The sequence below is a fragment of the Sinocyclocheilus grahami genome, unplaced genomic scaffold (assembly GCF_001515645.1).
Source record: "Sinocyclocheilus grahami isolate Dianchi unplaced genomic scaffold, SAMN03320097.WGS_v1.1 scaffold77.1, whole genome shotgun sequence".
Lineage (NCBI taxonomy): Eukaryota > Metazoa > Chordata > Actinopteri > Cypriniformes > Cyprinidae > Sinocyclocheilus > Sinocyclocheilus grahami.
The window spans coordinates 1,008,049-1,034,438 of NW_015505256.1; the positions used below are offsets into that span (position 1 = coordinate 1,008,049).

The following is a 26,390-nucleotide window of genomic DNA, read 5'->3' on the forward strand; positions in this document are numbered from 1 at the left end:
GTCCAGTTTTAGCACCTGTTCCATGGCTTTCTCAGCTTCACAGTACCTCTATAACAAACAAACCCACATACAGATTAACTGATACACAGCTATATGCAGATTTCCTCCATATACAAGAAGAAAAACCAATGAATATGCCACTGGGTTGTACCTTAAGTCCCATTAATGCACTTCCCCTACGGTAATAGCCTTTGGGCCAATCGGGAGCCATTTGGATGGACTTCTCAGCATCTGCGAGGGCCAGAGGATACTGCTCCAGACAACAGTAGCAGTAGGAGCGATTTCCAAAAAACCTGTTATCCAAAAATCAAAGTCCATTAATGAAATGACAAAAAAAAAAAAAAAAGTAGTATATGTGGATAGGATTTCATGCATATCAGTGCATCACCTGTAGTCTTTCGGGTCACATTTGATGGCCTCTGTAAACAGACTAAGAGCTTGCGTGTACTGACCCTCCTGAACAAATCGAATCCCTTTTTCTGGAGTGAAGAGAAAGGAGGACTCGTATGGAAGAAAAATAATGACAAATGGTCTTTGAAACAAAAAAAACATGTTGAATTGCACTGAAAAAATAATGCATTGCATTACCAGTGCTTGCATTTTAAAGCCTTGCATTTTTTGGGGCTGAAATTCAATATAGTTGTACATTCAAGCTGTGAATATTTCAATTCAATAATCCATATTCACCTTCCAGAGTTCACTTCTGAAATATTCAATCGGTTTAAAAATACGATACGAGTAATATTATATTTGACAGTCAATTTTCGGTCAATTTTATTTCACTTTACAGATTCGCTTCAACATGCTTTTTTCTTTCAAAGACATTTGTCATTGTTTTCTTCCATAAATATACAAGTGAAGAATAACAGGACAAAATGTTTGACTATGATATTCCTGTCTAAAAACTGTGTGAAACTTAAATGTGAAAGCATGTGATTTACTGTGAAGCATTTGAAATATTGTTAAAGAACTGTTTACCTAAAAAATGAAAATTAGGTCATTAGCTCACTTTCAAGTTTTTCCCAAACCTATTTCTTTTTGAAGAACATACTGGAATATATTTTTCAAATAATGAAAGTGAATGTGGACTAGACTTCTGAAGGCAATTTATGAAATTGTTTTCCAAAGAATTAATTGAAGTTTGGAACAACAATGACCATTTATTTAAAAGAAAACAGACTATTTTAAACTCAACATGTTTTAAAAGCACAACACAATTGGGCTTGGTGGATAAAGGCTACATTTATAGTACAATGAAACAAGCAATCTGTCGGGACAGTGGCAGTACTACCAGCTGAAAAAAAATTCTTATAAGCCCAAAGTGACAGCACCTACAGATTTATAAACTATGTTAATACCCAAGAATCCCAATGCCCAGGTCATTTGTCATTTATGGGCTCCACCTTTACGACACAAGTGTATGGGCAGCCGACCGATGGCAACAAAACACAGGACACTAAATAAACAATTACCAAAACTCACTTCTCCTGTTCTGCTCTCATTTTCCTTGTTCTCTTTCGACTTGTGAGCTCCTTTACTTTTAGCTTTGGGTCGAATATGACTGACAGCATTGGCAACAAAAGCACTATTCACATCCCACCCTGGGTCCTAAAATGTAGAAACCGTGTCAAAGTAAGTAATTTAAACAATTAAACATTCAAATAGCAAACTCTTGACGTCCATCAGCAGGAACAGTATGGTTGGCTCAGTTTTCGTACCTCCTCACTAGACCGGGCCGTCGGTTGCCGGTTGCTTTTGTTCCCTGATGCCAGCGGAGGTCCAGAAGAACTTTTACTTGAAGGAGCAACAGGCTTCTCTTCCACCTTTGAAAGGCCTATACCTTCCACCTCCTCTGGCTCAGACTCCTCAGACTCATCAAGTTCAGAATCAGCTCCAGCATTCTCATCCCCCTGACAGAAAAAAAAAAAATCATCACATTTGAATACTTGTTTGTTTTTATTGCTATACCAGCATCTATGGCTATTTTCAGGGAAAGATCAATGTATTTTAAAATAAATAAATACATTCATAAAATAAATAAATACAGTAGTAATGAAAAACACAACACTTGACAACCAACTCCATAACCAACAAGAACTTTGAGAGTAAAGACTTTTACATCGTTACAAATAAATATTTCAAATAAATGCTGAACTTTCTATTTATCAAACAATCATGAAAAATTAGGGTTTCCACATAAAGCTGCACCTACGTTTTTTTTGTTTTTTTGAGCACCAAATCAGCATATTAGAATGATTTCTGAAGGATCGTGTGACTTTGAAGACTGGAGTAATGATGCTGAAATCAAGACGACCGCAGGGGAAAAGCTATGGGCCAGAAGACAACTCTTACACTCTGTAATGTTACAATCAGTGAAGAATGCACATTATCATGGACCGATAAGACAATTTGAAAGTTCCAGCATGAATGCGAAACATTCACCAAAATAATACACGGAGTTTCTTGGAACGAAAGAGCTTCAAAGCAGCTGCACAGTATATGCTGGGAGTATCTCTGTTTGGAGCACACTGACCTGACCTTAACCCAACTGATATGTTGAGGCACGACTAGAAGATAATGTTCATGCACTAACAAAAACACCAAAGACCAAATGTTTTGCCAAGATACCTACAACAGCCCAAAAAAATATATGGACACCTAAAGTCATACTTATGAGTATCAGTGCCTTTGCAGTGCATTCAAATATCAATTGGCATCTGGAAAAGCTGATTCTATACATTTCTCTGAACTGTTTGTTTTTACTCATCTGTACTATTGATTTTGACCAACTGGTAAATTTTTGGTAGATATATGAAGCAGGTTTACCTCAACATGCAAATAAAAAAAATTTATTTACTGTATTTGTATTTACTACCATTTAAACGTTTGGGGTTGATACAATTTTTAAAGATTCTTATGCTCATAAAGGCTGCATTGATTTGATAAAAAAATTGTAAAAACAGTAATACTGTGAAATATTATTACAATTTAAAGTAACTGATTCTATTTAAATATACTTTAAAAAGTAATTTATTCCTGTGATGGCAAAGCTGAATTTTCAGCATCATTACTCCAGTCTTCAGAGTCACATGATTCTTCAGAAATCACTTTATTATCAATGTTGAAAACAGCTGGGCTGCTTAATATTTTGGTGGAAAATGTCATACATTTTTTTCAGGGTTTTTCAATTAATAAAAAGAAAATCATGTAGCAGAAATATAATTTTTTGTAAAATTATAAATGATTTTACCGCTACTTTTGAATAATTTATTTTGTCCTTGCCAAATAAAAGTTAAAAAAAAAATAAAAAAATGAAAAATATCATACTGCCCCTAAATGTTTTAACGGTAGTTACACTAATCAAAGATTTTAGCATTAAAAGTATCTATAGTGGCCTTAAATGTGTATAAACACTCTAAGGTTATTGTGCAGAAATTGTGCATGAATAGTTGCCATAGTAGATAAAAGACCTGAATTAAATGTTAATAAAATTTCAGACTTTATTTTCAGATTTAATTTCTCACTGAACTATGTCAAAAAAACATCTGCAAGCAGTTTGTTCAAAAACAACAGGGAAACATGCAGGTCTTTTGACCTCTCATTATTTATTTAACTTACATCTTAATTCATGAAAAAAGCCCACTGTTCTTGTACCTGTGAGAGTGTGTGGTCATTCTGCTTGGGGAGGGCACCTGTGTCCATCTCCTCTGGGCTCTCATCACTGGAGCCTGTGGAAAGATACGAGAGAGAAAACGATCAATAAAGTCCAGTTCAAGCCAAGCGAATCAGTCAAGCATTAGCCAACATCACACTTTGTGAGAATTAAAACGTTCGCTAATGCAGAAATGATTGTAATTGTATTGTATTGTATAATTGTATTAGAACTCAGTCAAATCCCAACATTGACCATTTCCTATAGTCCATTACTTACCGTCAATGTTCATGTGAAACTCAAAATAAAAGTAAATGCCATACATTTGTGACCACTTCTCATAAACTTCAAAACTGCCAGACAGTCATTTCAATCAGAGTGCTACAAACCCAAATCAAGTCTTGGTTTTACTTCCATAACTGCATTAGTTACTCTACCGTACATAAATTCAAGGTCTATGTTATAAAATGTTAACCCTGATTTAATTTCACATCATCTTTGCTACAGACAAGCCAACCAAATCCAGGGCAAACTGAGTTACCAGCGAGAACAAAACCGCACTCACTTATTAGTCAACACACATGGGACCCAAAATCCTTGCAGGCAAGACTGCAATTCAATTGTCAGCTAGCCTAAAGTTTCCTTTGCAGTGGTAAAATTAGACCTTGAAGTCATTTCTCCAAGCTACACGGCCTCACATGAACTACACAGCTCAAAACATTCCTCAAGAAAGCCATTTACACTGCAGCCTAGTAAAGCAATGCTTTCTTTGAAGATCATCCAACAGCCGTGATTTGGATTTTGCCATCAGCTAATGTAAGCAGATGGTTTTCAGACTCATTTTTCAGTTTTTGTTTTCTTTTATGGGATTCTTGACAATTCAGTGATAGTTTTATTCTTGATTCAGCCCACACTCTTAAAAATAAAGGTGCTTCACGATGCCATAGAAGAACCTTTTTGTCTAAATGGTTCCATAAAGAACCTTTAACATCTGAAGAACCTTTCTGTTTCACAAAAGGTTCTTTGTGGCGAAAAAAGGTTCTTGAGATTATAAAAAGGTAATAAAGAGATGGTTCTTTAAAGAACCTTTGACTGAATGGTTCTTTGTGGAACTAAAAATGGTTCTTCTATGGCATCGCTTGAAGAACGTTTTGAAGCACCTTTATTTTTAAGAGTGCAGGGCTTTGATACATTACAACAGGGTTGTAGAAACTCGGTCCTGGAGGGCCGGTGTCCTGCAGAGTTTGGACAGCCCTGCATTACACTAAGCAACCATCTGCAGAATGTCCAAAATATCAATTTTTGTTTGACATAAACAGCACAGAATCACCAAGTCCCACTTTTTTTCGCAGTTGTTAACCAAACACTAATATTCCTGGCTCAGAAAGAGATGTGGATTTGAGTCTTTATATGCTTGTTAACAGATTCCTTGTTAGAGAGAAGCAAAGACACATTAGACTCTCTGTATCCTCAATCACTCCCATTAGCCATTACCACACTCTTAACATCCCACATCCAGAAAAGAGATGCACACAGCTTGCAAAACTAACATTACAAATCTCAAACAAATGCAGATGTATGCAAGAAGCAGGCCGTGATCTGAGGCGTGATGCATTGGCTAGCACACTTCCCTTAAAGTGACTCATCTCACACTTTGACAGCCTTGTGACAATGGCGGTCCAAAAAAAACTGATTTACCTTGGTAAGATAAAGAAACCACGTGGCCCTCGGCTAGTCACATCTTCCTTGGATCATGCAAACGATCCCAACTGATACGGTTTTCACTGCTGTTAGTCAGACTCAGTATATGGAATCCAATCCATTGATTAAAATTGAGAATCTTGATTCATACTACAAATAATTAATACACGTAACAGCAGAAAAGACAAGTGAGGACTGTAAGGATGTGTTACAATGGTAACAAAGACATTCATTTCAAAACCCGGAATGAGGTTGAAAGCTACTCGAACCATGCGACAAAGTATCTGAATATTTTACTACAAATGCAACAGACAAGCAAATAGCAGTGTACAGCAACAGCCCTGTAGAAAAGAGAAGAAAAAAAAACGATGTACTATTTAGCATTTTATGGTGATGGATCTTGTTCTTATGCATATTTGCATACTACAAACTTTAAATACAGCCCAATATTAGACAAGACTAGCAGTACTTCATGTAATGAAGATTGCAACATTGAAACAAATACAAAAAATTAAAAAGGAAACGAATAGGATGACAAAAAACACACACACACACAAAAACTCATAATTAAAAATAAAGCCAAAGGAGTTTTACAGCCTGATGTCATAGGAGAACCTTTTCAACTTCATCAAAGAATTTTAATTTTCTAGCTCTTTAAACATACTACAAACTTTAAATACAGCCCAATATTAGACAAGACTAGCAGTACTTCATGTAATGAAGATTGCAACATTGAAACAAATACAAAAAATTAAAAAGGAAACGAATAGGATGACAAAAAACACACACACACACACAAAAACTCATAATTAAAAATAAAGCCAAAGGAGTTTTACAGCCTGATGTCATAGGAGAACCTTTTCAACTTCATCAAAGAATTTTAATTTTCTAGCTCTTTAAAAAAAAACCCATGCAACTGTGGGATCACGCTCTAATGCAGGGGTTCTCAATGCCAGTCCTCGTGGAGGGAGTAGGGAGCAATGAACACCATGTAGGGACCATGTCAATCAGAACAGTTCATGCATGGAGCTCTCTTCTATCCAGCTGATTATCTGAATCAGGTGTGTTAAATAAGAGAGACATGCAAAATATGCAGAGCAGTGGTATGTCATGGTGCGTTCAAGTCATGTCGGATAGATCGTATTTACAAGTTGAACGCACATGAACGCCACCACAAAGTCGTTATTTACGAGTGGGAAACTCAAAATTTTCTTTAAGCCCCGAATTTCTGAGTTGGGGGCGTGTCAATGAGAAACATGGCGGAATCGATGGATGCAAACGTCTGTAGTTGACAGTAAATTTTTGTTTAAATTTATAGTTTAGTTGTCCTATAAACTTAAATTGGTCATGTTCTTGTTACGCAGCCAGTTAATGAAATCCAAGTAAAAAAATGCAGACCCTGTTGTATTTTCTTGTAATTTATTAAAAGAAGGTACACCGCCATCTTGTGCAGACTAAACGGACTTGAATGCATCTGACGTCGTAATTACGACTTGTCAACTCGTAAGTACGTACGTCCCAGAAGGACTTGAACGCAGCATGAGAACTGGAATTGAGAACTACTGCTCTAATGCATATTTACATATTTGATTGCATGTTTGTGGTATTTCTACCCCCAAAAAAATTTGTAAAACTCAATATTAGACAACACAAACTAGCAGTACTTCATGTACTGAAGATTGCAACATTACAACAGATACAAAAAATGTAAACAAAAAACATGGTGACAACACACACACACACACACACACACACACAATTAAAAAATAAAGCTAAACGGGTATACAGCCTGATTTCAAAGGCGAACCTTTTCAAGTTCCTCAAAGAATTTTCATTGTCTAGCTCTTTAGAAACCCATCCATGCAATGGTGCTTTAAAGAGTCCAAACACCAAACCCTTGTCTGAAGAATCCTGTTGAAACTGGTAGCTGGGTTTTGGAACAATAAAAGTTTTTATTATACGGTACAATAAAATATTTTGTACTGTTCTCTGAAGTCTACTTATATTGTTATCAAGATTTTTACATCAAAAAACATCATCATTTACAATAGGCTATTCTGCCCTGTTTTGACCCCCTCATCGAAATGCTCCGTTTAAATAGGCGTGGCGGATTGTAGACTCGAAGTAAACGCCCACTGCTATGATTGGCTAACAGTTGTGTATGTTTGTCAGCCTATAGCCTTCACAGCTGGACGCTGCTGTGATTTAGGTTAAAAACACAGAAATAGCAAGTACATATCAAATGATCTGTAATAACAGACAAAGCAATAGTGACCACATAATAAAAACAGCTACTCACACTTTTGTGGTGCAACATTACTGTCAGATCCAATATAGTCGGCACAGCATCGTCTTTTAGTTTCAATCTTTCTGAAAATCCTGTGTCGAATTGTGCCTTGTTTGTAATCAGCGGTAAAATGAAATGAACAAAGGACCAAATTCTTACTGGATCTTCATTAAAAATAAATTTATTTTTCCTAATATTGGGATCAGAAGGAAGGTAATGCAAAGACTGTTTTTTTCACAACTTTGCACTGCACAGAGTCTTGTTGTCTTCTGAGTCCCTTTATCGTTTGATTTCTGCATAAACCTGCGTTTGCCTCTCTCGTTATTTACATACAACATGCACAAATCAGTAGGCAGAGCTAAACAGGCAGTGCTGTAGAAGCAGGCGTTGATCTTCTGCGGAGGCGGGGTTTAGCCACACTATTACATCATAAAGTGGCACATTCCACAAGCTGTCATTTAGGCAGATTTTAGACGCTGCTTTTAGACTAACGAGAACGTTTTGAGTTCTGAAACTTACAGGATGTTTTTATAGTACAGTGATCTCTTATATGTCAAAAGATCAAAGGAATTTTGATTTCTCAGCTCATGACCCCTTTAAGAGGTTTCTATAGGACTACTAGCTGGTCAGTCAGCAACATGTATCATAAACCATCTTGCCCACCTTAAGCAAGATGATATACCAGCTTAGACTAGATAAAAAACAACAATCATGTTCCAAATAATGCTACAAGCTTGTATTTTCTAGATTAAGAGCTTCTGTTAAATTTCCAAAGAACCATAGGGGTAACTTGAAAATCCTAAATGGTTCTTGATAAGAAAGTTTGTTGCGTATTGTTGTTAAGAAACACTGAAGAACCTTTATGTTTATAACTGTAAAAAAAAAACATGTTTGCCTTTAGACTTGAGGCAACCTTTGAGGCAATCCTACTGAAATTATTACAAATTATCACTACATTAGGATGCAATCTGAATCGGTTTGTAAACGTTCAAAAACACACTCAAACAGGAAATGATCAGCGGTAGGGATGGGCGTATCGATCCAACGTATCGATACTGACGAAAGTATCGATACTCAAACAGAAAATATCGATACTAAGGTGTGTTTTATTTACCAGTGATTGTGAATTTAACACAAAAAAAATCGTACAATATGCATTGAATTGGACGAATAACCTTTGTTAGCAACCTTTGTTGTAATTGTGTAGGATAGAGCCATTTTCCTGCTCATCTGAACACACGCAAATGTTGCAAGACAGAACTGATCAATCACAGAGAGCGTTCACTCACTTCTGACAGTGCATTCAAACAGGGCTGCGTTTCCCAAAAGTATCATAAGAAAGCATTAAAGCTTTTGGGAACGGCAGCCCTGAGCAATGCTTATCAGAGGACAGAAGGACAGAGTTATTTCACAATAAACAAACTGAAATCGTAGCCTACATAGTTTGTACAATTACATTTATTTAAATTGAACGTTGAAAGATAATATTGATCATGTTCTATTCTGTAATGTTAATAGAAATCATACACTGTCCGAATAAAAAAGGTTGCATTTTATGCGTGCAACATCCCTTATGAAAATGAACCATGGTTTTACTAAAGTGACCGTAGTTCAACTGTAGTATTTTATAGATTTGAATCATGTGTAAACAAAAAACATATTTGAACCATGTGTAAACAAAAATATGACCTACAATTAAGGCGTATTGAATGTTAAAATGCGTTTTAAACAAAGTTAAGTGCTTATCATTACCCATTTTACGCTTAGTAATTTAATACATTTCATCATTTAAAAGTTTAGTTCAGAAGTATCGAATCGGTATCGATATCGACGATACTGCCTTGAAAAATATCGGTATTGTATGGAAAACAAAATAAGTGGTATCGCCTAATCAGCGGTTAAAATCAGATTTAGTGTCTCTGATTCACAGGCCTGTTGCATGTGATTTCTTCAGTATTTGAATTAGTTTCAATGAATAAACCAAACTAAAGCCTCACATAGAATCTTATTTTACTAATTATTTTTATATTGAACACTAAATATGGATTTGACGGATTTTAAGGTTTGGAAACAATTATCATCTATCCGCTTGACAACCGCAGTTACGTGTAGTTAAACAACATTTGCATAATTGACATCCTGATATCTTTGATACATTTTTATATCTACACAAAAACTGACTGATATAATAAAACAATATATCACGGTCACTAACGCGCGTTAAGGTGAGATAAGCGCAATGTGTCGTGTGTTTTTTTACGGCTCTGATTCATGGAAAACTTACTTTATAACTCGGACAGACAGAAACAAAGTTTCCATGCAGTGAAACTCACCGCTGAGCCCCAGTAACCGGCAGAAATCCAAACTGAACTTCATTAGTCCAACCATCCAGCATTATTACCCTCAATACCGCTACAGGAACGTAAACACGTCAAAACAAAAAATGAATCGTCATATTTAAACTTGCGGCGACAGATGTGTGGTTTCTCTTCCTGGGCGTCGAGAGGAGCGTCAGGCGGGTGTGTTGAGCTGAACTCAAGCGCCTCCCAAAACGAGCGTCTTAAAGGGCCGCAGGGGCCATAGTGTTCTGGAGCCACACTCTTCTCTCTATGGCATAAAGTAGGCCTATGTTATGATCTAAAAATGATATATTATAAGATGATATATTATAAAGTGTGTTATATTATAATGCTAAAAGCTGGGTGTTTGTAATAAACAAATTTAACATTAATAAGGTTTAATTAATTAATTATTTTTATTTTTATTTTTCAAGCAAGTCCTCTACTTAAAATATTGCTTTCTCCAGTGAAAATGTCGTCTTGTCTGAATCAGGAGAGAAATCTGTTTTGTTTTGTTGTTTGTTGTCAATGTATATGTCACCATTATGTGTATCTTTTCATTTATAGTGAATGAATGTTGTATAATTGTTGGCTGTCTTTATGTTAGTTTTATGTTACCTGCCTAGGGACTGCAGATGAAAAGTAGTTATTGTTACTAATTCTTGCATATTTACATGGTGTATATTTATACAACTATGTTCATGAATATGCATGGTCCCTATTAAATAAACCAATAAATAAATAAATATGTAGATAACCATTTGCAAGCGAAATAGTCCAAAACTGTTCTAAACAAATATGTCTAAAACGTCTTAAAAATATATTTGTTTCCTATAAACGCACAGCATTTCACTTCACAAGACATTAACTGATGGATTTGAGTTGTGTTGATTACTTGTGGATTACTGCATTTGTTTCTAAACTGTTGGAGCTCTTATTCTGACGGCACCCATTCACTGCAGAGGATCCATTGGTGAGCAAGTGATGTAATGACATTTCTCTAAATTTGTTCCAATGAAGATTTTTTTACGGCTCTGATTCATGGAAAACTTACTTTATAACTCGGACAGACAGAAACAAAGTTTCCATGCAGTGAAACTCACCGCTGAGCCCCAGTAACCGGCAGAAATCCAAACTGAACTTCATTAGTCCAACCATCCAGCATTATTACCCTCAATACCGCTACAGGAACGTAAACACGTCAAAACAAAAAATGAATCGTCATATTTAAACTTGCGGCGACAGATGTGTGGTTTCTCTTCCTGGGCGTCGAGAGGAGCGTCAGGCGGGTGTGTTGAGCTGAACTCAAGCGCCTCCCAAAACGAGCGTCTTAAAGGGCCGCAGGGGCCATAGTGTTCTGGAGCCACACTCTTCTCTCTATGGCATAAAGTAGGCCTATGTTATGATCTAAAAATGATATATTATAAGATGATATATTATAAAGTGTGTTATATTATAATGCTAAAAGCTGGGTGTTTGTAATAAACAAATTTAACATTAATAAGGTTTAATTAATTAATTATTTTTATTTTTATTTTTCAAGCAAGTCCTCTACTTAAAATATTGCTTTCTCCAGTGAAAATGTCGTCTTGTCTGAATCAGGAGAGAAATCTGTTTTGTTTTGTTGTTTGTTGTCAATGTATATGTCACCATTATGTGTATCTTTTCATTTATAGTGAATGAATGTTGTATAATTGTTGGCTGTCTTTATGTTAGTTTTATGTTACCTGCCTAGGGACTGCAGATGAAAAGTAGTTATTGTTACTAATTCTTGCATATTTACATGGTGTATATTTATACAACTATGTTCATGAATATGCATGGTCCCTATTAAATAAACCAATAAATAAATAAATATGTAGATAACCATTTGCAAGCGAAATAGTCCAAAACTGTTCTAAACAAATATGTCAGTGGATTTGAATGTGACAGGACAGCGGATGGATTTTTTTTACTGGATGAAGCATAATTATTGATCATGGACTAAAACGTCTTAAAAATATATTTGTTTCCTATAAACGCACAGCGTTTCACTTCACAAGACATTAACTGATGGATTTGAGTTGTGTTGATTACTTGTGGATTACTGCAATTGTTTCTAAACGGTTGGAGCTCTTATTCTGACGGCACCCATTCACTGCAGAGGATCCATTGGTGAGCAAGTGATGTAATGACATTTCTCTAAATTTGTTCCAATGAAGAAACAAACTCTTCTATATCTTGGATGGCCTATATCTTTTCAGCAATTCTCAAATCTTTTCATTTTTGGGTGAACTATTCCTTTCAAGTTGTATCTTAATCCAGTTACCATCAATAAAATCTATTTTGCATTTTTGTTTATTGACTATATTGTAGCTTTTGGCAATTCAATGAAATGAGTTAATCAAGAGATGTTAAAAATCATGGCTATACTTTTCATCACACTGGAAATGGAAATTCGAGTGCTTTGTTATATACTGCACATTTGGCATATGTACTGTAGTAGGTCACCCGGGCTTCAATGGACGCAGAACATTTGCATACAGTGCACAGTGTATATACTGCAGGAATAGTTTTACACAGGTTAGCATGCAGTGACGAACAGTCTTAAATTGTTTCTTTTTCTAGAGTGTGTGTGAGTGCTGTAATTTATGTAAATTGATCAATTATTTGCATTATAGAAATCCTTCTAATATTATTTTTTGTAATATATTTACTAAAGGTGAATTCTGCAGTTCTGAACTACTAGCATCACCACAGAGAAATACTAAAAAGTGTTTAGAAGGGGGAAAAAAACTATAAAGCTTCAAACACCAGCCCACTTTCATAGCACCAAATGAGTTATTTATTCTCAAAACAATGTCACAGCTTTTTGTGAGAACATTCAGTGTGGTTTCTAGTCACACGGTCCATCACAAGTTGTACAAAACCTGCAAAAGTAGCCAATTCCTTAGTCTGGTTAGACACCATATTGAATTTAACACAGATAAAAAAAACGAGGCTGTGAGGGATAGATTTACAGTCTTTACAATGGCACACACTGTATTATGGTCCTAGATCATGTAATTATTACAACTCGCAATTATGTCTACTTTTTTCTGAAAGACGTTTCGACAGCTGACCAATCAGTATGTTATTATATACCACAGCAGAATCCACTGAACACACTGTACTTCAGTCCCTCACAACTCATTTTCATTCCTGTCAAAAAGTAAATATAGCGCTACCCTGACTAAGGTCTATGGATTAATTTACATTTATTAAAATTTCACTGAAAAATAAACGTCATATTTTAGGAACAGATTATGGGAGTGTTTAAAATATAGAAGAAAACACATACAATGTTAACAACACTTATTATTTGTCTTCATCTCTCTTTTCATTAAAATATCCCTTTGGAAAATGATATTCCCCACTGAAGGCCAAGATCACAGTCGCTTGAAATCTGCTAGAACTTTGAGAGCTGAATTCCAGCCAGCTGCACCCATAACGCCTCCACCTGAATGAGACAAACTCACATAAATGCTGGAAAACACAGGGGAGGTCATGCACGTCAAGCTCAACATTTACCTGACCTGGTTTTATGAAACATGATATCACACTGATGACATTTCTAAACCCAATACGTACTGTTTTCGCTTTTATTTATTCAGGCACAGACCTGGATGGCTGCCACTGCCACATAAGTACAGTCCTTTGACTGGTGAGCGGTAGTCTGCGACAGAGGGCAAAGGTCTCGCCAGGTAAAGCTGATCCAAAGACATTGAGCCATGAAATATATTCTGTGGCATAAAAAAATGCATGTAATGAATGTTTGGAATGATACGACGTGCAAATATACCACAATTAACTTCCGAATAAAAGTCCAAATCAGTTATTAGATTCTGTATGACTGTGAAAAAAAAGTTATGAGGGAACAAAAAGTCCATGTTCATGTTTATTGAATTTAAATATTCATACCCCCCCAGTGAGACCAAAGACCCTCTCAAGATCAGGAGGAGTCAAGATGTCTTTGCCCACTATAGCCTTTTTAAATCCAGGTGCGTAATGCTCAACCCAGTCGAATACTGCGAAACAGGAAACAAAGGACTTTGAGGCATGTGAAATCACTGTGGTAGCACAAACAGTGTCACTGTGTTCAAAAGTGACTCGTTCATGGCCTGCCGTCTATCAGAGTGTGAATTTTTGGATGGTTTACCAGGGTGGAAGGGTTTGGTTTACCTAATGTTGGGGGGTCGTAAAGAAATGCATACACTTAGCATAAACTTGCATATTTTAAAAGCTCATGAAACACGTCTTTCTTGAATTACAAATGTAATATTTTATATTTATTATATTAAAAAACAGTAATATTGTGAAATATTATTGCAGTTTGCTGATTTCGTGCTTTATTATTAATAATTGATGTTTAGTGTAAATGTTGAAAACAGTTTTTGATGGTTAATATTTTTGTGGAAATCGTGATTCTTTTTTTTTTCAGTTTTAGTTGAGCAGAAAGTATTTATTTGAAATGGAAATCTTTTGTAACATTAAACGTGTCTTTATGGTCACTTCTGGTCAATTGAATACATCCTTGGTGAATATAAGTTTAAAAAATTGAACCCGCTTACACAACTTTTGAAAGGTAGTTTATCATGGTTTCCACAAAAATATTAGACAGCACAAACTGTCTTCAACATTGATAATAATAAGAAATGTTTCTTGATCACCAAATCAGCATATTTGAATGATTTCTGAAGGATCACGTGGCACTGAAAACTGGAGTATCTTTAAAAAAAATAATAATAATCATCAACTTTGCCAAAGGAATGAATTGCATTTTAATGTATGTTAAAATATAAAACAGTTTTTAAAAATTGTAATAATATTTTACAATATTACAGGTTTTTTTACTGTATTTTTGGTCAATAATGCAGCCATTGTGAGAGACTTCTTTCAAAAACGGTTATATATTATAGTTATAATATACATGTGTGTGTGTGTGTGTGTGTGTGTGTGTGTGTGTGACTGACTGACTGATACTAATATATAAGTCACTGTATAATTCACGCACTGCTGTCTATGACATGCTGAACTCATCAAACCTGTTTGGATTACACTTTGAAAGACCTCCAAGACCTTTTACAAACACAAGGCTTATAATACCTGTGCGCACAAACAGCACAAAAAAATGCAAATAGAACACTAGGTACCTGTGTCAGCAAATCTCTCCCTGTCCTCATCGGTCCAAGCGCGGCGACCCTCCAGCAAATATGGAGTAAACTGGATGAAGAGAGACACCACATGACAGCCGGGGGGCGCTAGAGTCGGATCCAGCACTGAGGGAATGGTCATTTCTATCATAGGCCTACACAAAACCACCAGAAGATGAATCAGGATCTCATGTAAATCGCTGTGGTTTGGTGCATTGAATGGAAAACCATCACCATAAACCCTGTCCACAGGCAACAGATGTGTTGTCTGTGAAACTCTGGTCATGACTTGCAAATCCAGACGTCCTGATGCCTTCATGTGTGTAATGTGCAAATATTAGTTGTTCCATTATAAGCACAACAGCAGGTTTTGCCAACCTGGAGGATGGATATCCCTGCTGGCCCTCCCTGTAGGCCTCCTCCAGCACCTCCATACTCTCACAGTTCAGATGGATTGAACACTGATGATGTGGACCTGGTTTTCCATCCGCACTATTCGGCGCAGCCAAGAAATTAGGCAACTTGTCTACAGCCACTGTTCAGTTGCAAAGGACAGACACAGATTATTACAATCAAAAAATGTACAGGAAAAAGACTAATTGAACTCCATTAATTACACTTCTTGCAAGGCAGCACTCCAGCTAACAAAAGTATGTTCTAAGAAAGTTTTGCTAACGTTCTCATTAAGTTATGAAAACGTTATTTCTTAATGCTCTCTGAACGTTCAAAATGTCCAGTTTTATGTAAAATGAGAAGAAATTATTTTATTCCTCAGTACTTTTGTTTTGTTTCCAGTACAAATATCTAAAGATCCTTAAATCATAAAAACATTTACTGGAGAAGCAGAATTGCTTGAAATATTAGGCCAATAAAAATAATAATCAAGAATAAGTGGTTTCATGCTTAAAACAAGAAAAATAAACTTAATTTAAAGGGAAAACTAGTTTATTATCCCATTGGCAGACATTTTTTTATATGTGTAAAGTCACTTAATTTTGATCATTTTAAGAAAAAGTAAACAAAAGACTTGTTATCTTGTGACATTTTGCTTCTTACTTAATTGTATCTTGATTTAGTAATGTTTCGATATTTGTACTGAAAAACAAGACAAAAATATTTTTGCAGCGCAGCAACTAAATTAGACCAAAATGCTTAACATACAGACTCCATTTAAACTTTGTTTTGTAGATAATTTCTGAGTTGTTTTGTTTTTTATTCATTATTTAAAATGATTTAAATACTTATTTTAATTACTGAATTATTCATTAAATGATTGAATTACTTCTTAAATTACTGAATGTCCACCATTTAAAATTAATGACAGTAATGATTGAATTTTTAATTTTCATATTACCATAATGAATTATCTTTGGTCTTATCTTGCTTGCTTATTAAGTGTCAAGACAACGCTAAAAGTTCCTTACACAGAACCAAAGCCTTAAATATTAACCTTCTTCTTTTGCTGCTTTGCAAGCACTGTTGAAATGCACATTTAGTTTGATGAAATGAAGCGAATTACTTCTTAAATTACTGAATGTCCACCATTTAAAATTAATGACAGTAATGATGTCATCATAAAGTTTTGGACTCTGAATTCCAGCTGGGAAGTTTTGATGCTCATACTAGCATAATGAATTATCTTTGGTCTTATCTTGCTTGCTTATTAAGTGTCAAGACAACGCTAAAAGTTCCTTACACAGAACCAAAGCCTTAAATATTAACCCTCTTCTTTTGCTGCTTTGCAAGCACTGTTGAAATGCACATTTAGTTTGATGAAATGAAGCATTAAATTCTGTGTAATCTTACCATTTATCTTGGTAACAGGAGAGGTGTAGTCAATCTGATCTACAGCCGTGATGAATGCCTCTGGCAGGGCATCCTTTACCGGGAAGCCTTAAATATTAACCCTCTTCTTTTGCTGCTTTGCAAGCACTGTTGAAATGCACATTTAGTTTGATGAAATGAAGCATTAAATTCTGTGTAATCTTACCATTTATCTTGGTAACAGGAGAGGTGTAGTCAATCTGATCTACAGCCGTGATGAATGCCTCTGGCAGGGCATCCTTTACCGGGACAACCACAGGCATCAATTATTCAGAATTGTCATTAACATTTAAGTAAAACGGTTGTTCATTTTTCCACATTATTATTATTATTTTGTTTTTACATTGGACTAAAAATAGGTCCAATGGAATTCTGATTTTTTTTCCCATTTAGAGATATATAATCCTACTTTAAACTGAACTAATTCACATGTGGACAGTGTTGGCAGTCAAAGAATGGGGTCACTCCTTCAGTAAACTGGTAACAGGAGAGGTGTAGTCAATCTGATCTACAGCCGTGATGAATGCCTCTGGCAGGGCATCCTTTACCGGGACAACCACAGGCATCAATTATTCAGAATTGTCATTAACATTTAAGCAAAACGGTTGTTCATTTTTCCACATTATTATTATTATTTTGTTTTTACATTGGACTAAAAATAGGTCCAATGGAATTCTGATTTTTTTCCCATTTAGAGATATATAATCCTACTTTAAACTGAACTAATTCACATGTGGACAGTGTTGGCAGTCAAAGAATGGGGTCACTCCTTCAGTAAATTCAGATCAAATGACACTAGCTCAGGCCACAACAAAGTGTTGACAGAATAGGATGACATTAACTGTGAATGAATGACCCAGACATAAAAGCAAATCCTCTTCATCACTTTTAAACATCTAAAAATGAGCTGAACTGACATGGTCTTGGGACTTCAGGTCTGTACCTGTGGTGTGAGCTGTTTGAAGGTGATGTAGGGAGTGGCGTTGGACAGAACCACTTTACTATGGACTTCGGTTCCGTCTGTCAGCACAACGCCCTTGGCAGAACCATCCTGACCAATAAGGACCTGTTTAACGTCCTGCAGGCCCCGACAGATTAATATCCGTGAGACAACCGGTTCTTTTGAATGAATGTGCCATGCACAGAAACAATGGCTTGAGAAAACGGTTACACCTTCTTCCTGAATACTAACCCTGTTTGTAAAAATATCTGCTCCGAGAGAGCGGGCGGAGCGGGCGATCGATTCAGACACTCCACCCATTCCTCCCTCCACGTAACCCCAGGCACCTTTCTCTTTCTCCAGCTCACCCATGACATGGTGCAGCAGGACGTATCTACAAGATTAAGCATACATTGTCCACAACACCAAGCACAAGATATTCTGAATCAGTTCGAACACATAAAAGTCAAACTATCCTCACCCACTTCCAGGATTATTTGGGCTTGTGTTTGCACCAATCACAGAGTCAGTGGCTAATGTGGCTCTCAACGGCTCGGATTCAAACCAGCGATTGAGCACCTACAGAAAAAAAAGACTTTAAAACTGAAATTTCAAACAAGAAGGCTTCTAATGCCGTGTTCATGTCATGAATCACATTCTCAAACTCACAAATAATTCAGTTCTTAGGCAATGCTCATAAAGCTGAAAATGACTGATTCATATTTTAATGTGTATTTTTTAAAGATTTTTTTAAAAGGTGTTTCTTATGCTTATCAAGGCTGCGTTTATTTGATCAAACTTTTTACTTTCAGTGTAGATGCAAGCAGCAATAAAGTTGCCAAGCTCTACAGTGGCAGATGTGTTTTAACTTGAACACAATCCAAAAATCAAAGGACAAAAGAACTGAATGCATTATCTGGATACTGAGCAAATTTACATTGCAAATAATTTTCGATGCTTGACCCCTAGGGGGCAGAGTCCCAAAGTTTCATAGAGACCCTCAGGCCACTATTAGTTTTACTTCTTGTTTGGCAAAGATGATCAAGAAATTGTTCTTGGATTGACCTTCAGGGAGTCTGCTACTTATTCTGTCAAATATATTCAAAAATGCCAAGTATTTATTTTCTGTCAAGGGCAGGGGGCATAACCCACCTTCATAACTGGAGCTGTAACAAGTTCATAGAAATCTGGTATATTCTTTCCCAACTTCAACCCTTTAAACATAGAAGCACATGGATGTTTTTAATGTATAATTTTTATCCTATTATTAAGTCATTATTAAGTTTTATTAAGTTATTAAGTCCTATTCTTATAAGACTCTCTGTCTTATGTCAGCAGCAGCAGCAGAACAATTGAGGAAAATTTGGTTTAACATGTGTTATATAACCATGAAGTATCATTACCAGACTTCACCAAAGGTTTCAAGCTCCTCAGGGCAGATATTTTCTTTCTCAAAGAGCCCTGAGTCAGTCCTGGTATGTCAACGGGTGGAGCATCTAAAAGAGGGTGGATGGCACAGGCCAGTCTTTCCAAATAAGATAAAAAATCAGGATAGACCTTTAGTGATTGGACAGAGAAAAAATTAAAAAATTTAACTTATTAAATCACATAAATTATGTATATTTAGTTCATTATCTGAGGTAGAACGGTGCGTAGGCAGTTTTCACAGTATTTAGTTTCTAGTGTCACATGCAAGTTTATGAAAGTGCTCTTGCAAAAAATCTAATTCCTCTTGTAAGTGGAATTGAACCTTGGCATCTTTCTCTGAGAATTTGCCAATCTCTTGCTGGGTCTTTGCCAGGTCAGCTCCAAGCGTTAAAGACCGTGGTGGCCGCCCTCTTACGCCATCCTCCAACATGGGGGTAAATGAATAGGGGTCCCTCATGTATACCTTCAAGCCGTGTTTCTGCACAGAAAGACACACTGTCGAGAACTGCTGTCATTTTAGCTTGAAAGGGAAAAAGTAATAAATCATCTGCCACTTGTTTCTTTTCCTTGTGGAAAAGAAGTGTACGGAATGTGCACTTGTAGTGCCCTTCACATCTTAAAAGTATATTTAAAAAGTTGTACTTGCAGATAATGTAAATCTGATCAAAAATATACCAAAAACAGTAATATTGTAAAATATTATTATAATTTAAAATAAGTTCTCTATTTGAATATATTTTAATATACTTTAAATATAATTTATTTCTGTGTGAACTTTCATCAGCCATTACTACAGTCTTTACTGTCACCTGATCCTTCAAAAATCATTCTAATATGATGATGTATTCTCAATGGTGGAAACAGTTGTGCAGTTTATTTGTTTGCTTATTTATTAATTGGTTGGAACCTGTGATACTTTTTTCAGGATTCTTTGATGAATAAAACATTTTAAAAGAACATAATTTATTCCAAATAGAAATCTTTGTAACAATATAAGTCTACTTACTATCACTTTTTATCAGTTTAACAATAAAGTAAAATAAAGCTGAGTAAAGTATTAATTTCTTTAAAAAAAAAAAACGTAAATATAAAATTAAATAAGTAAATTAAAATATTACTGATCCCAGACTTTTGAACGGTAGTGTAGAAAGGGTGAACGGTATGGCATAGGGTATAAAGATGTACTTAAGTCCTACTTATGGAAAAAAACACTTGCATTTAATATTAAATTTAAATGATAATATGTAATTATTGCAAAAAGAAACATGCAATTCAAAAGTATTCTAGAGTGTACTTCTTTTTGTTTCTTAAGGTTTGTCAGGTCCGTCTGAGGTACACCATTTTGCTTGAGAGATAGTTAAAGGGGAGCCGATCCGTTTTAAACAAGAACGACAAAGAGAGAATCGGGCATGTAACATCAATAAGAACATCACCTTGAGCTCCAGGTCCTGGTAGATGTGTGGGCGCAGTAAACTGAGCAGATAGGAGGCCCTGGAAAAGTGGAACCCTGAAATCAACAGGCAAACTACACTGATTCACAGATGAATTTTAAGGGTCAATCAGCAATTTACACTTAAAATGCTTAGACTACGTACTATATCAGTTCTGAATTTCTAATTAATGATGATAACAGAGTGCTTTGAGAAACTGATCTTTGGCCAGTCTGTAGGGGATTCAGAGAACCATGGTCTGGGTGATAAACCTGAACTCACACCTGGAATAATCTCTTCAGATACAGCTGCTCCTCCGAGCACATGTCTGCGTTCCAGGACTGCTGTTTTCAGGCCTCCCTTCTGCAGATATGCTGACTGGGCAAATCACAACAGGTGGTTTCTATAGATGAAACTGTTGTGCAACTGGGCATACACATGAGAACACATTTGGTGTGTACTTACAGCAATAAGGCCATTGTGACCTACAAATAAAGAAAAGGATTTTAGGTTTGTTCAAAGGAGTCTAAGTTCTGCAATCATTTACTAGATGTTGAATAATAGCCGATGAATGTCGCATTATTTTCTCATGAAACATGAAGGTTATGAAACAAGTAGCCTATGACTGTGGTTCAAAGTATGCAGGAGTTGCAACAATATTTCTAGATATAATAAAAAAGGATAAAATGTAGAACACTCTGCATGTTTTTTACAGTACACAAACTGTTACTCCTGCAGGGGAAGCATGGAGGCTCAGCAAGGCAAATTTTCTGTGGAGCCTATATCTATAGTCTTTATCTATAGCCGCATTAAATCTTTGGATGTTTTTGATCTCACTGGGACATTTGTAAACGTAAAATCATAATCGTTTAAAACTATTAATTCCAATGAATAGTATCAACAACAGAATAACAACAACAACAAAAACATAAAATGAACATAAACATATTATTTAAAAAAAAAAAAGAGAGAGAAAAAAAATAGGATAAAAAAGTGCTATATAATATTAAGGCTGTTACATACATTTGAAAAGCTTTAGAATGTTTATTGTTTTTATAAGCTTCTTGTTTTGTGATCTCATTTTAGAAAGGGTTTCATATATTTTAAGATCAGTGTTACAAAAGGTAATATGTGGTGGTTTCTTTTGAGTTATTTTTGTCTTATGAATATAAAACTTTGCTAAAATAATTAAAGGATTAATAATGTAATTAATTAATTATTAATAATAAATTAATGTTTTTCAGGAAAAATATGGGTTTTGAAAACGAAATAAAATGTCATAAGCTTCTAAATAAAGGGTTTCCCTTTCGAACGGTCTCTCCCATCACGCATACACGCTTATGGAGGAACTCCTGTTTATTCTGATACTGAAGCCTGATTTGTTCACGTTCGTGTACCAGCATGAAAAAATGAGTCTGGACAGAATCCTGAGCCCTTTCAAAGAGCTGCGCACAGCGACTGATCTGGCTATGCGCGCTACAAAGGCGACTGCGCAGGTGATCGGCAAGGCCATGGCCAACTTGGTGGTGCTGGAGCACCACCTTTGGCTTAATTGGAGATCAGGGACGCTGACGGGGTCGCCTTCATTGACTCCCCAGTCTCTCCAAAAGTATTTTTCGGCCCAGCCGTGAATGCATTGATATATTGAATTGAAACCGCATTGAGATCTCTTTCGTGTTGTCTTGCGCTTGAATGGCTTAAATCACTTTAATGTTTAAACTGACTTAAAACATGTGAGAATGATAAACTGGCCCAATCGTTCAGATAGCTGATTATAGTTTTTAAGAGGGCTGAGACGACAGATGGGGGGGCTGAAGCCCACCTAAAAAGGTTCTAGAACCAATCCTGGTGCACCCATCAAAATTACCGCTGTGATAGCGGTAGGGCCGTCGCGGTGAGGGAATTTCCCTTGCGGTAATTTTGAGTGGCTCAATTGCGTGGTATGCGGTATTATCGCCATACATATACATGCATATATATATATATATATATATATGAAAAGTTCCAATGCAAAAGCCTCTAAAGCCATCTTGGTCAAAAATTAGATAACAATACTGAGTGATTGCTCTCCACACATAGTATATGTTTATCAAGTACTTTCACTTCAAATGCGCTAAATCCCAGCCTCAACCTATTCAGAAATACCAGTTCTTACATAGAAAACTATACCGAAACCAAATAGCGTTGAAACAGGAAGTGAAGTAAACAGAAGAGAATGACAAAATAACGGTCCACATAACAGAACATAAACCTGACAATAAGATCTATCGTTAGACTTTATGTATAACAGTTAGCCTAGTTGTAATCTGGTCTTCTAATCTGACTGGACAAGAGACTTTCTATTGATATTTCCACCTGCGCGCGTTCTAGACGGGCTGTCAGTCAGTGAATTTACAGTGTTGCACAACAAAGTGGTGAAAAGGGACTGTCATTCAACTACACGTTCAAAAACGCTGATTCATTCATTCAAAGAGATGTAATGAAACACGCTGTTGAAATAATTTTAACTTTGAGCGCCACTTTAGAAGGCTCAGCTGACCAGCTATGCGTAGATGCTAAGACAGAGATTTCGCTTTCCTTGGACATGACAACCTATTTTCACAAATATATATGACTCTGTCTGTAGAGACGCAAGTAATCGCACGCGCTCAGTCGATCTCTCTCTCATTCACTGTCTGTTTAGGCTTGTTAAGTGCAAATCTACGGAGCCTCTGTACAAATCAGCATGGTACACATTATGTTATCATTACTAACTTGTTTAATATTCAGTCCACATGCATGAAGTGTAAAACGAGAAGGGCATAACCTTACGAAAAAAGAAAACACGCCAAAATCGCGGTTGCTGCGGTTCTTGCATTCCTCTGCGGTTTGCTCGTCAATAGCGCGGTATTGCGATATTGCGGTTATCGCGTCAGCCCTAGATAGCGGACCCACATACTCAAAAGTGCATTTCTCCTCTTCTCAGTACCACGACGGTAAGTTCCCCACCCTCATGCAGCGACCTGCCAGTCAAAAAACTAAAACCGCTGCCCATCCGGTTTCAGGCTTGGAAAGCCATCCCGGATGTGTCAAACTGGGTTGTAAAAACCGTAGTGCGAGGTTACTCGCTCCAGTTCGCTCGCAGGCCACCTCGCTTCAGAGGTATTATTCAAACTTCGGTACAGGACAACGATGTTCATGTTCTCCGGGCCGAAGTGCAAACGTTGCTTGCAAAAGGAGCTGTAGAGACGGTTCTTCCATCGAACAGCGAGTCAGGCTTTTACAGACGCTACTTCCTCACTCCCATTCTCGATCTCAGGCATCTAAACCGCACGCTGATGAAACGGCCGTTCGAGATGATACCTTTGAAACAGATCCTCATGCAGATTTGCCCGGGGACTGGTTTTTATCAGTGGATCTGAAAGATGCTTACTTTTACATCACAGACCGTTCTTGAGATTCAATAGTGGCATATCATTATACAGTTCTTCCATTCGGACTGTCTCTGGCCCCACGCACTATTACGAAGTGCACGGATGCAGCTCTTTCCCCTCTGAGGCAGATGGGAATCCGTATCATGATTTACCTTGACGACTGGCTTTTGCTAGCCAGGTCAGAACAGGAACTTATTGCTCACAGGTCGCTGCTACTCAGCCATCTGGGCTAAAAATCAATTTAGCCAGTAGTAGTCAGCTCCTCCCCTTTTGGCGGGTTGAAGCGCCATTTGTTCGTGCAGGTACACGAACATGAAAAAAATCATTCTTCAGTATCAGAGTAAACAGGAGTTTCTCCATAAGCATGTATTCGCAACGTTCATCGCTTATCTCAGGAAAATGAAATAGAAAAGGCAATAGAAAAATAAATGTTCAATATCTTCAACTGATATCTTACAAAACACTATGAATATATCTGCTAACAGCTGCATTTACAGGATAACACCTGTGAATAATTTTGTAAAGTATTTCTTTTACTTTATTAGAAATAACATATTTGTATGGTAATGTCCAAATGCTATGCCAAGATATACAATGAGGTTTAAACCATTTGGATTTACATGGAAGATTAGATTAAAAGAGTTTCTTACAAAACTGTTCTTAAAACGTTTGTCAAAAAAGGAGAGACCATTTACAAAAATGTGGGTATTTTTTTACGGTTGAATTATTATTACATCTGAGATTATGGTTATGATTAATATACCACTGGGAATAGCCTTAATTACTATGTTAATTTATTTTTCGTGACTGGTCCTCCCTGGCCGGCGTTGAGAAAAACAACAGGTGCCACGTGACCACGTTGTCTGTGTGCTACTTTAAAAGTTGTCTGAATAATAATTTATATCTATACAATGACACTGATAAATGGTAATTAAAAATAAAGTTAAAATACACACTGAAGAGGTCACGTAAAAAAAATATTATTTACATAATCGAAGAAAAGCCCCATTTAGGCACTCAATTTCATTCCATGTTATATTTTTGTTCTGTGTCTTTAGGCCGTGAATGAATGTCTGTAGCCTACCTGCACCAATAACGATCGCATCATATTGAGGTTTGAGGGCAGTGCTGCTGTGGCTGCCACGCCGTGTCACTGAAATAAACCCCCTGTGCGAGCAACCTGCCCTGACAGCCGCAGCCATGATGAGTCCTGACAGCCTGCAAACCCAAAACTCAAGCTCCACAACTTCGCCTTCTCTTCACAGTGTACTGGGGGGAAAGTCCAAGTACAAGGTACATTTCCTCTCTTTGGAACACTCCTCCCCCACAAGTAAAAAAAAAAAGTGGGGGTGGGGGTCCAGCAGGTACCAGGGGTCCTCATAGGAATGCTAGGGGTGGGAGGAAAAGTTTAGAGGAAAACAGGGTAAAAAAATAAAAATAAAAAAAATAATACATTGAACTATTAAACTAACCAACTAGTAACTAGCTAGAAAAAAGACAATAATCTAATGTAATATAAAAAAAAAATTTTCAAATAATATTTTACACATCTGTAGCCTATAATATTAATCTGTCACAGTATAAATGACTGAAACATAGATTATGCTATAATGGGGCTAGGTGAAAGTGATCTAAAAAAAATCCTGGGTTATTCTTTCAACCCAAATGCTGGGTTGAGCTTTTTGGATTTTTTTTGGGGTGGTTATTTTTTCAGTCTTTGGGTAGTACAAAAACTATAGAATAAAGGGACTTTGGGTAGTATTTGTGTCACCCAGCACCTGGGTCAGACGTAACCCAGCAGTTGAGTTATTTATCGCAGGTTTTTTTTTCATCCTCTTCAGAAGAGAGCAGTTTTAAGCCTCATCGAATTGATGCGTTTCTTCGGTAAAATACAGGTTTGTGTACATTTTATTTTATCTATAAAATCGTTACTGTGCTGTATATCATTCAATTTTATGCAGAGCAATATACAGGGGCGCGGTGTGAGTTAAACGAGTGTTGCATCTGTGTTTTCCCGTGATGACACAGCCTGGCCTGCATGCATAAAATAAATGTTTTTATTCATAAAGATGTTAAAATATGTCCTCAGAGCTGTTTACTGTTTGTTTATGTGCAGGTTATGCAGGCAGTCACAGCATATTTCGGCTATGAGTGAAACGCAGGGCAGCGATCTGAAGTTAGCAGTTCCCCACCGAACACGATTCC

The 26,390-nt window shown here is 36.5% G+C and overlaps 2 protein-coding genes across 2 annotated transcripts in view; both read right to left on the bottom strand.

Moving 5' to 3' along the window:
- Positions 1–10,158, bottom strand: part of LOC107586089 (uncharacterized) — a 13,137-nt gene extending 2,979 nt beyond the window's left edge. The window contains exons 1-7 of the mRNA XM_016273326.1: positions 9,974–10,158; positions 3,655–3,728; positions 1,719–1,910; positions 1,390–1,608; positions 389–501; positions 152–293; positions 16–48 (exon numbers count right to left, since the gene is read on the bottom strand). Coding sequence (XP_016128812.1) covers positions 16–48; positions 152–293; positions 389–501; positions 1,390–1,608; positions 1,719–1,910; positions 3,655–3,728; positions 9,974–10,028 — 828 coding nt within the window. The 5' untranslated portion in view covers positions 10,029–10,158. The remainder of the gene's footprint in view (positions 1–15; positions 49–151; positions 294–388; positions 502–1,389; positions 1,609–1,718; positions 1,911–3,654; positions 3,729–9,973) is intronic.
- A 2,622-nt stretch (positions 10,159–12,780) lies between these two features.
- LOC107586065 (pyridine nucleotide-disulfide oxidoreductase domain-containing protein 2-like) lies at positions 12,781–25,442 on the bottom strand. The gene is made up of 16 exons (XM_016273282.1): positions 25,270–25,442; positions 21,238–21,257; positions 21,057–21,150; positions 20,776–20,849; positions 19,665–19,820; positions 19,318–19,471; positions 19,067–19,128; positions 18,396–18,493; positions 18,167–18,308; positions 17,918–18,052; positions 17,141–17,213; positions 15,529–15,685; positions 15,151–15,305; positions 13,919–14,025; positions 13,620–13,740; positions 12,781–13,457 (listed from the first exon to the last, which is right to left on the bottom strand). The coding sequence occupies exons 1-16, from the start codon at positions 25,385–25,387 to the stop codon at positions 13,387–13,389; spliced, it is 1,737 nt and encodes a 578-aa protein (XP_016128768.1). The 5' UTR covers positions 25,388–25,442; the 3' UTR covers positions 12,781–13,386.
- Positions 25,443–26,390: the final 948 nt, after the last annotated feature.